At 41.8% G+C, this 13903-nt stretch overlaps 1 protein-coding gene across 3 annotated transcripts in view; it reads left to right on the top strand.

Moving 5' to 3' along the window:
* Window positions 1-13903, top strand: part of nt5dc1 (5'-nucleotidase domain containing 1) — a 554582-nt gene that overhangs the window by 426793 nt on the left and 113886 nt on the right. For 2 of the 3 annotated variants that reach the window (XM_072555633.1, XM_072555641.1), the window contains exon 8: window positions 1951-2048. In XM_072555633.1, the coding sequence (XP_072411734.1) occupies window positions 1951-2048 (98 nt within the window). Of the gene's footprint in view, window positions 1-1950; window positions 2049-11718; window positions 12308-13903 lie in introns of those variants that run through there. The other variant, XM_072555649.1, reaches the window with a different exon arrangement.

Here is a 13903-nt window from a genome sequence, read left to right as displayed (position 1 = left end):
AGCCACCAGTCGGAAGCATTTGGAAAAAAGAAATGTTGAATAGAAACTCTGGTATCAGCAAGAACCAACCCAATAGAGCTTCCATGCAAAAACGACAGGATTATTTTCCCAGTTTTTCCTCTACCCATGTGACTTATTCCTCTGTGTGCAAGGGTTGTTAAGAGTTTTAATTTGTAGTATTTACTTATTTTAATTTCATAGTTAACCTGCAGCCAGAATATAATGACCAGTAAAATATATATATTTAGTGATTTCTGTTATGTGCAGTACAGAGACCTGGTCATGCTTTCTATCACTCTGAATCTGAAAACCAGAAACAGAAATTGCTGGAGAAACTCAGACTTCTGGTCCCAAAGCATTAACCCTGCTTTCTCTCAGTAGATGCTGCTAGGACTGCTGAGTTCTCCAGTAATTTAAGTTCTTTGATGTACTTTAGATCTGAAAAATCAGATAGTTTGGGGGTCTTGTGTATTTCTTTAAAAAAAATAATTTTTGCGGAGACTCTGAGAATAAAGGGGTCAGGTATAGTGCAGTCTAAATGAAGGTCGAGGCCTTTCGAATTATTACGGTTTCTTTTATTACAAGCTACTGGTCTCTTCTTAGTTGATTTTTTTGTTCAATGACGTAATTGCATTCAGGGTGGTTAGAAACTACATCCAGCAGAGTTTTCTGATCCTTATTTTTTTCTAATTTCTTCTCGCCTTGATTCTACTACCTAATCTCCTGTGCCTGAATCTTTCCTAACCACTGAACTTATGGAGTTGTTCGAATAAATACTCCAAGCGTGTGTTGGCTTGCATCTAGAATGCCTCGTGACCTTTCAGACAACAGTGGAACAAAAATTCTACCGGATTGTGGGTTACACTAAATGAAAAACAGATGTTTCAAAGTGAAAATGGTTTAGCCAAGAGTGTGACACACTAAATCAAGTAGTCTCAAGCAGAAATACCAATTAACAGTCCCTTCTGATAAATGTAATGCAAGGTGGATCTAGCCTAAAGCTTCTCAATTAACCTTGCCTATTGATTTACTGTTTATTTCCCATTGGATGTCTCCATGGCCTTGAGGCAGGCTCTTTAGTTCAAACGAGGCATTCAGATATACACTTGCAAAATTAATTGGAGTATAGGAAATAGAAGTGTATCTTGTAACAAACTCCATGCTCCAACTTACACATATATTCAGTAAAATTACACAGGATATTTAAACTTTATCTATAGGTATATTGCCGAAATAACTTTTACTCTGGCATCATTTCCATCAATCCTGAGTGCACAATGTAAAAGGAAACAATGTAATGACATGAAATATTATCTTTGTATCATTGTTTAATTTTTGAATTGCAATAATATTTCATTTATTTTACTATAGTCAAAAATTAATTTGAGACTCCAAATCAAGCTTATATAGTCTAAACATTGACTTGATGACATGTACACTCATGATGACGTTTCAAAACCACCGATTCAAAGTATAATTGAAATATTTTTCTGAACATGCAAGTGTTGGATACGAAATTCTGTAACTTGCTCAACTGTGTTCAATGCAGTCCGCAAGATTAACTTTGTGTAGTAAAAAAGGACACAAAGGCACACATAACAATAGCTGTGTCTGAAAATTCATAGGCCTAATTTGTGGGGAATACTGTGATCGACCTTTTTATGACTGAACAAGCAAGCTGCAGACACCTAATAGCTGTTCCCAAGCAGCTCACTGGACGGATTTCTGATAAGAGATATCTAAGCATTTTTAATGTGGCATCAGCACATTTAACTCATGGATTGTGTGAATTATCAGAACATTAATTTCCAATCTGTCCACCAACATGTTACACAGAAGGAACCTGAATTGCTATCAACACAAACCTGATTCCAGTTAGGTAAAGAATTACAACTAACTAAATCTGCTTGAAATGTTTGCTGATGATTAATTCTTTTGTTCCTTTTCCAGAGAAGACTTTGAGGAAATATTTGATATCATAATCACAAACGCTTTGAAGCCAGGTTTCTTTACTCAAATGCCACAACAAAGACCCTTTCGAACTCTTGGTAAGTTCCGTAATCCTCTGAAATTAATGAAATGTTTTTAATAAATCCATGTCAAGGAAATGGCTTGATTGAGTTGCTGCTAATTCAAACCTAGTGTGGACGGCGGGGAGATTGAGGACTACTGTTGATCATGTTTGTGAACCTTGTCAGGTTTCCCTGCCTCTTTCAATGCAATCTTGATACCAATAAGTCTACTTGGGGGCTTTATCGAAGGTTTATTGGCTATGTTAATCGAGCTGCATATGTCAGCCACATGTAAGCTAAACCCTGTGACCAGTACAGTTGATGAATGTAAGCTGCTTTCCAACGTGTCTGTGAAATGGAATGCCACAAATACCAATAAAGCTGAGCAACAGGCTCCGAAATCAACAGCTGCAGTTTATCAGACTTGGAGGCGAGCAGTTCCAGTGTATTATGGAGCAATGTTTTTAAAATTTGCTTTTATTCTGATAAGTTAATGACTGTCCATTCTTTTTCATAAAATATTACTTGGTCATTATGTATCTTAGATGAAGGACATTATATTACACATGGAAAGTCGAATGTTAGACAATATTAGTTTATTGTGTTTTGCAATTTCTTTTTATTGTTGATTTACTTTGTTCTCACCAAGCCTAAAATCCTGCCACTTCCATGTAGGAGGGGAAGCTATTTTTAGTCCGATCAGGAGATAGCTTATGAAATACAAAGAAACCTTAACATGCCCCTACTTTTGCTGCTGACTTTTCCCTCGTGCAACCCAAACTCTTTCATATTGTGACTCCATTTCAAGGCAATCCTTTCGTGAGAAGTTGGAGAGTGAGGGCTTGTCAGAGCAGGAGCATAGATGTTGCAACTTGGTTCAAGTTCCCAAATAACCATTACTGCTTTGGCTCTTGCGACCTTTAGCTCTCAAAATCACTCAAGGTCCCTACCCCATTTTTGGAAACTTCTGCTTTACTCATCACTGTAGGCTTCCTTCCATAATGGGATATTTGGTCATTTTGACATTGTTCTTTTTATCAAGGCTGCACTCTGATTTTATAGAAATTGCTGGTTCATCAACGTCTCAGTAAGATCAACGTTAGGTCAGGTAGCAGGTATTTTACATGCTTTATCTCAAATGTACCCTCTATACTGTGCAGTAACTTGACCTTATTATTCAGGATGATTCTCAGAAGGACTAGATCTCTGATAATCATGCAGATTCTTTCCTAACCTCCTTTGTAATACTTCACCATTCAAACAGTTTGACATTAAAATGTGAGATTTTTTTTCCCTCAGTGCTCCTTGTGGTATCTTTGTCCTGAACTTATTGAAACTCTGTTCCTTTCTTGGCATCCAGTACATAGCAAGATTATTTCCAGCTTTGATTTTTTTTTTCAGTTTTGTCCTGTGTAAAGACAGATTTTACATGACTTCTCATGGACAGAATATTTGGGTCAGGGATAAGATGCACGTGTTCAGGCTGAATCCACAGGAGCTCAAAACTGTCAAGGAAACCTCTTTGTTCTAAGGGTCCTACCATTCAGTGAACTGTTTTTAATTCAAATTATGAGGCAAAATATGAACTTTCTCTTCAATTAACCTCAAAATCTTTTAATAGTCAAGCAGATTATTTGCCTTGTATCAACATCTGTAAGTATCAATGTTCACACCACATGACCAGCACGCTGTGGAAAGTAAGGGATGAAATTAAGAGGCGTCTTGCAGAAATATTTGCATCATCCATAATTACGGTTGAGGTGCCTGATGACTGGAGGGTGGCTAATGTTGTACCTTTGTTTAAGAAACATTGTAAGGAGAAACCGGGGAACTACAGACCTGTGAGTCTGAATTTGGTTATGGGCAAATTGTTGGAGGTGATTATAAAAGATAGGACTTATGGACATTTAGAGAGACAAAAATTGATTAGAGATAGTCAGCATGATTTTGTGCAAGGAAAATCATGTATCAGAAACTTGATTGATTTTTTTTTTAAGGAAGTTGTCAAAATGGCAGAGCAGTGGACGTTGTTTATTTGGATTTTAGTAAAGCCTTTAACAAGGTTCCACATGGTAAAGTAATTAGTAAAATTAGGTCACATGGGATTCCGAGGGTGCTTGCCAATTGGATACATAATTGGTTTACTGGCAGAAGACAGAGTGTAACAGTGGAGGGTTGCTTTTGGGACTGGAGGCTTGTGACCAGCAGTGTTCCAGAGGAATTGGTTCTGGGCCCTCTTTAGTTTGTCATTAATATAAATGATTTGGATGAGAATATAGAACGTGTGGTTAATAAGTTTAAAGACGACACCAAAATAGGTGACATAGTAGAAGAAGGTTTTCTAAGATTACAAATGGATCTTGATCAAATGGCTAAAAAAAATGGCAGGTGGACTTCAGTCTGGATAAATGCGAGGAACTACATTTTGGTGCAATATTCAAGGGTAGAGCATATACAATTAATGGTGCGGCCTTGGGTAGTTTGTAGAACAGAAGGACCGAGAGTTGCAGATACATAATCCTTTGAAGTTTGCGTCACATACAAACAGGGCGGTTAAAAAGGCGTTTGACACGCTTGCCTTCATTGCTCAGTTCTTCGAGTATGGGAGTTGGGAAATCATGTTGAGGTTGTACAGGATATTGGTGAAGTCTCTTCTCAAGTACTGCATCCAGTTTTGGTTGCCCAGTTATAGGAAGGATATTATCGAGCTGAAGAGGGTTCAGACGAGATTTACCAAGATGTTGCCAGGTATGAAAGGTTTGAGTTATAATGGAAGGCTGGATAAGCTAGAACTTTTTTCACTGGAGTCTAAGAGGTTGAGAGGCAACGTGATTAAGGTTTATAAAATAATGAGAGGTATAGATAGAGTTAATGGTAGTTATCTTTTCCCTAGGATAGGGAATTTCAAGGAAGGGGGGCGGTGCACGTTTTAGAGGAGAGAGATTTTAAAAAGACCCTACAGGCAAATTCTTTACACAGAGGGCAGTTTGCGAGTGGATTGAATTTCCTGAAGAAGTGGTGAATGTGGGTACAATCACAATGTTTAAAAGATATTCGGATACATACATGAACAGGAAAGGTTTGGATGGATATGGGCCAGGAGCAGGGAGGTGGGACTAGTTTAGTTTGGGATTATACTTGTCATGAGCTAGTTGGACCGAAGGGTCTGTTGCCATGCTGTATGATTCTGTTGGTATATAGCCTTCAATCCATAATTTAGATTCAAAGATTCAGTCACAATTTTGGAGTTCTTGAATCTGATATTCTGTTACTTTAAATACCAGCTTTTTTGATGAGGAGACATCACATTTCTTATAGTCTGTACTGAATCTTTTACTGTCCTCCTATCTCCCTAAAGCCTGTTCACCATCTTGAAGGCACTGATTAGGAATATAATGAAATACTCTTCTTTTGTCCAAATGAGTGTGGCTCTTGCAACATTGACGAAGTTGAATATCATCCACACAACATCCCACTTCATTGTCATCCCACCCACTACCTGCAATAGTGACTCCTTTCAACACTGACGCAAAGTAGCAGCAGTATGTCCCATCCACAAAATGCACTGTGGTAATTCACCAAGCCTCCACCTTCAGCACTTTCCAAACCTGTGACCTCTACTACCAAGAAAGACAAGGTTAAAAATCGCACAACAACAGGTTATAGTTCAACAGGTTTGTTTGGAAGTACTAGCTTTTGGAGTGCTGCTCCTTCATCAGGTAGCTTAACAGCCATCAAATATATCGTTTCAGTAGCATAACACTGTGATTTTTTTACTATAAATTCTGTGTCTTATGATCCTGCTCCACAGCTACCTGACAAAGGCGCAATGCTCCAAAAGCTAGTATGTCCAAATAAACCTGTTGGACTATAACCTGGTGTTGTGTGATTTTTAACTTCATCCACTCCAGTTCAACTCCTCCACATCAAGAAGGACAAGGCCATCAGGCATGGGAATATCTCCACTTGCAAAATTCCCTCCTTGTCAAACATCATCCTGACTTGGAAGTACATTGCCATTCCTTTTTTGTCACTGAGTTAGAATCCTGGGCTCCCTTCCTATCAGCACTGTAGGTTTCTCCAAGCTGCAAGGACAGCAACAGTTCAAGAAGGTGGTTCACTACCGGCTTCTCCAGGGTAATCAGGCGTTAACATTCAATATAGGCCGAGCCACCAATGGCCACATCCCATGAGCATTTTTTAAAATCTGCTATCTGCTAAAACTCTGCACAAATCAAAGGTAGAACCATACTCAGCATGTAGCTACTAAAATATCATAACTGTTGACATGGTCTTTTTTTTGTATCAATAATTAGTTTTTTTAACATTTTAAAAAAAAAACTCAGCACTTTTCAAAATAAGAATAGCCAATTCCCCTCTGCTTTGAAAAATAAGAAAGATATGACTTATTATCACCCCGAAAAGTAAGCTATTTTTCTACTTTAGATTTTTTTTTAAGATAAATTGGTTCCAACATTTAAAACATGGACAACATCATGGCATAGAAATATCATCTCACTGTGGATAAGCTATAGAGGGTGAAAGCACTTTGAAATTCGGAAAAAGTGAGGACTGCAGATGCTGGAGATCAGAGTCAAGAGTGGGGTGCTGTCCAAAGCACAGCAGGTCAGGCAGCATCCAAGGAGGAGCAGAATCAACGTTTTGGGCATAAGCACTTCATCAGGAATGAGGCTTGTGGGCCAAGGGGGCTGAGAGATAAATGGGAGGGGGATGGGGCTGGGGGGAAGGTAGCTGGGAATGCGATAGATAGATGAAGGTGATTGGTCAGAGAAAAGGGTGGAGCAGATAGATGGAAAGGAAGATGGACAGGTAGGACAGTTCAAGAGGTTGGTGCCGAGTTGGAAGGTTGGATCTGGGATAAGGTGGAGGAGGGGAAATGAGGAAACTGGTGAAATCTACATTGATCCCATGTGGGTGAAGGATCCCAAGGCAGAAGATGAGGTGTTCTTCCTCCAGGCAGTGGGTTGTAAGGGTTTGGCGATGGAGGAGGTCCTGCATGTCCTTGGGAGAGTGGGAGGAGGAATTAAAAGTGTTCAGCTTCGGGGCGATGAGGTTGCTTCATGCATGTGTCCCAGAAATGTTCTCTGAATTGTTCGGCAAGTAGGAGTCCTGTCTCCCCAGTACAGAGGAGACCACAACGGGAGCAACTGATGCAGCAAATGACACATGTGGAAGTGCAGGTACATCTCTGATGGATGTGGAAGGCTCCTTTGGGGTCTTAGACAGAGGTGAGGGGTGAGGACCAGTTCAGCCAAACGAATGAGTGTGTCAGTGGAGGGGTACTGGTGGGCACTTTGGTTAAGGAAGAAACGGAGAGCTTGGAGGCCTTCGTCATGGCAGATAGAGGTGAATAGGGTCTGGATGTCCGAGTGAAGATAAGGCATTGGGGGCTGGGGAAACGAAAGTCATGAAGGAAGTGGAGGGTGTGGGTGGTGTCCCAAAGGTAGATGGGGAGTTCATAGACTGGGGAAAAAGGATGATGTCAAGGTATGTGGAGATGGGTTTGGTGGAGCAGGAGGAGGCTGAGACGATAGGTCGGCCAGTACAGTCAGGTTTGTGAATTTTGGGAAAGGGGTAGAACCGGGTGGTGCAGGGTTCCCTGACTATGAGGTTGGAAGCTGGAGGTGGGAGATCTCCTGATGTAACAACGTTGTGTATACTCTGAGAGATGATGGTTTGGCAATGGGAGGTGAGGTCACGGTCACAGGGGCAGTAGCAGGAGGTGTCCGCGAGTTAACGCCTGACTTCAACGGTATAGAGGTTGGTGCGCCAAACTATCACTGTGCCCCTGCTTATCTACTGGCTTGATAGTGAGTTTGGGGTTGGAGCGGAGGGAGTGGAGGATTTTGCGTTGTGAGGCTGCGAGTTTGGAGTGGGCAAGTGAGGTGGACAAGTTGAGGCGGTCAATGTCCCAGCAACAGTTGGAAATGAAGAGGTCAAGGGCAGGTAACAGGCCAGCATGGTGTGTCCATGGAGTGTATTGGAGGCAGGCGAAGGGGTTCTCGAAGGGTGGCGGGAGTCATGCTGGTAAAAGTAAGTCTGGAGTCTCATTCCCCCCCCCCAGACCTTAAGTTCATCTGGAGTTTCTTGGACACCTTACCCCCCCCTTCCCGGACCTCTCCATCTCCATTAACAGTGTCCAACTCAACACGGATATCTTCTACAAACCCACTGACTCCCACAGCCACCTGGACTACACTCCTCTCACCCTGTCTCCTGTAAAAACACTATCCCTGTTTCTCAAATCCTCCACCTCCATCGCATCTACTCCCAGGAAGACCAATTTAACCACAGAACACACTAAATGGCCTCCTTCTTCAAAGACCGCAATTTCCCCTCCCAAGTGGTCGATGATGCCCTCCATGCATGTCTCCACTTCTTGCACCTCAGCCCTCGAACCCCACCCCTCGAATCACAACAAGGACACAATCCCCACAGTCCTCACCTCCACCCCACCAACCTCTGGATGCATCATCCTCCGCCATTTCCGCCACCTACAAACAGACCCCATTACCCCCAGTGATATATTTCCCTCCCCATTATTATCTGCATTCCATAAAGACCATTTCTTCCATGACTCTCTTGTCAGGTCTATACCTCCCACCAACCCACCCTCCCCTCCCAGCACCAGCACTGCAAGAATTACAAAACCAGCGCCCACACCTCCCCCCTCACCTCTGTCTAAGGCCCCAAAAGAGTCTTCCACATCAGTCAGAGATGTACCTGCACTTCCACACACGTCATTTACTGTATCCATTGCTCCCGATGCAGTCCCCTCTAGATTGGGGAGACAGGGCACCTACTTGCAGAATGCTTCAGAGAACATCTCGAGGACACGCACACACGAAGCAACCCTACCGCCCTGTGGCCGAACACTTTAACTCCCCCCTCCCACTCCCCCAAGGACATGGAGGTCCTGGACCTCTTCAATCACCAAATCCTTATCACCCGCCATCAGGAGGAAGAATGCCTCATCTTCCACCTTGGGACCCTCCAACCACATGGGATCAATACGGATTTCACCAGTTTCCTCATTTCCCCTCCCCCATCCCATCCCCCCCCCCCCCCCAACCTTATCCCAGATCCAAACTTCCAACTAGGCACTGCCCTCTTGAACTGTTTTACCTGTCCATCTTCCTTCCCACCTATCTGCTCCGCCGTGCTCTCCGACCTATCACCTTCACTCTCACCTTCATCTACCTATCACATTCTCAGCTACCTTGCCCCCAGCCCTACCCCCCCTCCCAATTTATCTTTCAGCCCCCTTGGTCCACAAGCCTCATTCCTGATGAAGGGCTTATTTCCGAAATGTCAATTCTCCTGCTCCTCAGATGCTGTCTTACTGACTGTGCTTCTCCAGCACTTTGAAGTTGATGAGAGGCGGTTCAATCTGCAGTACGCAATCAAATTTAATATTGACATTTGTGTGAGTATAGTATTTTCAATATGTTTTTAGTCAAATCTCTACTCATTTAAATAGTATGGAACATATCTTTGATCCTGAAATGTTGCAAATAATGGGTCTATAGTTGTTTCAAATTTTTTAGACTGATCCAAAATCCCAGTTTGAAATAATTAATGAATATTTCAAAAATCTGTGGTAACCAACCTGGCTTCTTGCTGAACCATTGTTCTTCTTGGATTGACAGCAATTTTCATAAAAAGCTTTCTGAGGTGTGTGGATGTTATTAGCAAGGACTGAACTTGCTGCCCATCCTAAATTGCCCTTGAGAAGATGGGTTGTCCTGCCTTCTTGAACCATTGTAGTTCATGTAAGCAAAGCAAAGACTTGCAGATGCTGGCAATCTGAAACAAAAGCACAAATTGCTAGAGAGTCTGAACAGGTTGATGTAATATAGATAGACCCACAGCACTGTTAGTAATGGTCCAGGAATTTGACCCTGCAGTTGTGACGCAATGGTGATGTATCTCTGACACAGGAAGTGCTTTCTACTATGAAGCTGGAAATATTAGATATGTCTTGATGCTGTCCTGTTTCTAAAGTATGAAGTGACAGTCATCGAGTATAGCCAAGACTGAGCCTGATAGATTTCTACATTTGAGAAACCTCCAGGGATATAGGCAAATTGTGTTAAAGTAGAAGATCAGCCATGATTTCATTGAATTAACGAACAGAATCAAAGGGCTGAATGGCCTACTGCTGTTCCTTTTTATTATTAGGGGAACTAAAATTCCAACTTCAAAGTATACCAAGAAACCGAGGATATAAATTCAAAATGCACAATTCAAATTGTTATATTAGATCATGGAGACATTGGCTTACTAATTCCTGAATCTGTATATGGTTCTGATTTTAATGAGTGAATAGTTCTTTATAGAATCATTGAATCATACAGCAAACTGTTCAGTCAAACCAGTCCATGCTGAACATAATCCCAAACTAAACTAGTCCCACCTGCCTGCTTTTGGTCCATATCCCTCCAAAACTTTCCTATACATGTATTTGATGTTACTTATTGTAAAAAAAAGTGCCATCTTATATAAAGGTTATTTGTTGCAATTTTTTTCATAGGAAAGGATGCTGGTTTTGAAAACAGTATTACTCAGTGAGTTTCTGTAAACAGCATGCAAAACTTGCCAATGAAAAGCTAACTTTTATTCCAAATTAACAGATCCATGAAAGGCTGTCAAAGGAAATTGTTTTTAAAATGAAAATTGTTTAAATTAGTATATAGAATTTTTGTTGTTCTGTTCGCCGAGCTGGGAATTTGTGTTGCAGACGTTTCGTCCCCTGTCTAGGTGACATCCTCAGTGCTTGGGAGCCTCCTGTGAAGCGCTTCTGTGATGTTTCCTCCGGCATTTATAGTGGTTTGAATCTGCTGCTTCCGGTTGTCAGTTCCAGCTGTCCGCTGCAGTGGCCCGTATATTGGGTCCAGGTCGATGTGCTTATTGATTGAATCTGCGGATGAGTGCCATGCCTCTAGGAATTCCCTGGCTGTTCTCTGTTTGGCTTGTCCTATAATAGTAGTGTTGTCCCAGTTGAATTCATGTTGCTTGTCATCTGCATGTGTGGCTACTAAGGATAGCTGGTCGTGTCGTTTCGTGGCTAGTTGGTGTTCATGGATGCGGATCGTTAGCTATCTGCCTGTTTGTCTTATGTAGTGTTTTGTGCAGTCCTTGCATGGGATTTTGTACACTACATTGGTTTTGCTCATGCTGGGTATCGGATCCTTCGTTCTGATGAGTTGTTGTCTGAGCGTGGCTGTTGGTTTGTGTGCTGTTATGAGTCCTAGTGGTCGCAGTAGTCTGGCTGTCAGTTCGGAAATGCTCTTGATGTATGGTGGTTGTGGCATGACCTCGTTCCGTTGTCTTTCCCTTAGGCATCTGTTGATGAAATTGCGCGGGTATCCGTTTTTGGCGAATACATTGTATAGGTGTTCTTCTTCCTCTTTTTGCAGTTCTGGTGTACTGCAGTGTGTTGTGGCCCTTTTGAACAGTGTCTTGATGCAACTTCTTTTGTGTGTGTTGGGGTGGTTGCTTTTGTAGTTCAGGACTTGGTCTGTATGTGTGGCTTTCCTGTAAACCTTTGTGGTGAATTCTCCGTTCGGTGTTCTCTGTACCATCACGTCTAGGAATGGGAGTTGGTTGTCCTTTTCTTCCTCTCTAGTGAATCGGATTCCTGTGAGTGTGGCGTTGATGATCCGTGTGTGTTCTCTATTTCTAGCCACGAAACGACATGACCAGCTATCCTTAGTAGCCACACGCGCAGATGACAAGCAACATGAGTTCGACTGGGACAACACTACTATTATAGGACAAGCCAAACAGGGAACAGCCAGGGAATTCCTAGAGACATGGCACTCATCCACAGATTCAATCAATAAGCACATCGACCTGGACCCAATATACCGGCCACTGCAACGGACAGCTGGAACTGACAACCGGAAGCGGCAGATTCAAACCACTACAGATGCCGGAGGAAAGATCACAGAAACGCTTCACAGGAGGCTCCCAAGCACTGAGGATGTCACCTAGACAGGGGACGAAACGTCTGCAACACAAATTCCCAGCTCGGCGAACAGAACCGCAACAACGAGCACCCGAGCTACAAATCTTTTCACAAACTTTGAACATAGAATTTTTTTTCAGAAGCTGAAGTAACTTCTCAATAATAACCTATGAGACTTTTCAATGCGACAGTCCTGAGCTTGATTGGGCACTGTTGGTGCTGTGCATCGTGAAAATACCTATGCTGTTGTCAGAAAGATAAAGCTATTGATCAAACTATTGATCAAATGAGTGCATGTAGCTTTTGTGATCCATTTTGGTTTAACTTGATGCTTGCTTTTACAAGTTTTATTTTAAGTCTAGTAGTGCAGTGAACTCTTTTAGTTCGATCTCTTGTGCAAGAGAGGTGATGGCCTCATGGTATTGTCACTGGGCTAGTAATCCAGAGACCTGGTTCGAATCCCACCCATGGCAAATAAAAATCTGGAATTAAATATTGAAACATTGCCAATTGTCGTAAAAAAGCTATCTGGTTCATTGCTATCCTTTTCCTGCTGTCCTTACCTGGGCTGGCCTACCTGCAATTCAAAAGCCACAGTAGTATGTTCGTCTCTTAACTGCGAATGAGCCATTCACTTGTATCAACTGCTAGAAAGAGAATAAGGAATGAAACCAGACAGACCGCCTGGCTTCAACTAAGGCACTAGAAACGACAATGGCATGCTCACCCCTGTTGACCTTTGAAAGACCCCTAACTAATCGAGGATACTTACTCAAACCAAAATTGGGAGAGCCGTCTCACGGACTAGTCAAACAACAGCCTGACATAGTTATATTCACTGAATAAAACCTTAAACACAACGTAGTACACAACACTACCAGTATCCCTGAGTCTACACTGTTCCATCGGCAGAATATTACCATTTCAAAATTATCATTCATCTGAAGACATCAAACTTGACCATATTGTTCACAATGTATCTTGGACAACATGGAAACACAGAGAGAGAAAATGCTTAAAACATTCAAGAGGGCAGATAATTTGTGTAATGAGTGGGAAAAAAAGGTACCTTTTTAGGGCAATGGTTTTTTTGTCAGAATTGGAAAAAGTTAGAGATGTAGCAAATTTTAAGTAAAAAAGCAAAGAAAGGGGGAGGAGAGAAAAAGTAAAAAATGTGAAGGTCTATGATACAGTAGAATGTAGCACACTTAACATGATTAAATAACCAACAAAAAAGATCATACAGGGCAGTATGAGATGACAATAGGATAAATAAAGTGAAGACAAGAAGAAGTTTAATCAAGGAACCGAATCATTATCTTAAAAAACCTTGCCCACTAGCAAGGGGTCTTTGTTATGATCTGAGAATGTTGAAGACAGTTTTATGTCCCAAGATTGTGAAGTGACAAGCTAATGTTATATTGAACCCCTTTAAAACAATGTAGGAGGGCAAGGATGGAAAGGTCAGAGTGGGTGACTTAATCCACTGCCTGGAGTGGCAGGACTGACGTACGAGGAGAGATGGGATTGGTTGGGATTATATTCACTGAAATTTAGAAAAATGAGGGGGTGTGATTTCTAATTAAAAACATATGAAATTCTGATAAGATAGACAGGGTAAATGCAGGAAAGAGTTTCTCAATGATTGAGGCGTTCAGAACCAGCAGTCACCGTTTAGGACAAGGGCTAGGCCATTTAGGATGAGATGATGAGAAATTTCTTCACCCAGAGAATGGTAAGTCTGTGGAATTCTCTATCACAGAAAGCATTGAGGTCAAAAAGCTCTTTTTTTTTTCAAGGAGCTAGGTACAGTTCTTGAGGTTGAAAAGATCAAAGAATAGGGGAGAAAGCAGGAATAGGGTACTGAGTTGGATCATCAGCTATGATCATATTGAATGGT

The sequence above is a fragment of the Chiloscyllium punctatum genome, chromosome 3 (genome assembly GCF_047496795.1).
Source record: "Chiloscyllium punctatum isolate Juve2018m chromosome 3, sChiPun1.3, whole genome shotgun sequence".
Lineage (NCBI taxonomy): Eukaryota > Metazoa > Chordata > Chondrichthyes > Orectolobiformes > Hemiscylliidae > Chiloscyllium > Chiloscyllium punctatum.
The sequence above is the reverse complement of the archived record's forward strand: the minus strand, read 5'-3'. Positions and strand labels throughout refer to the sequence as shown.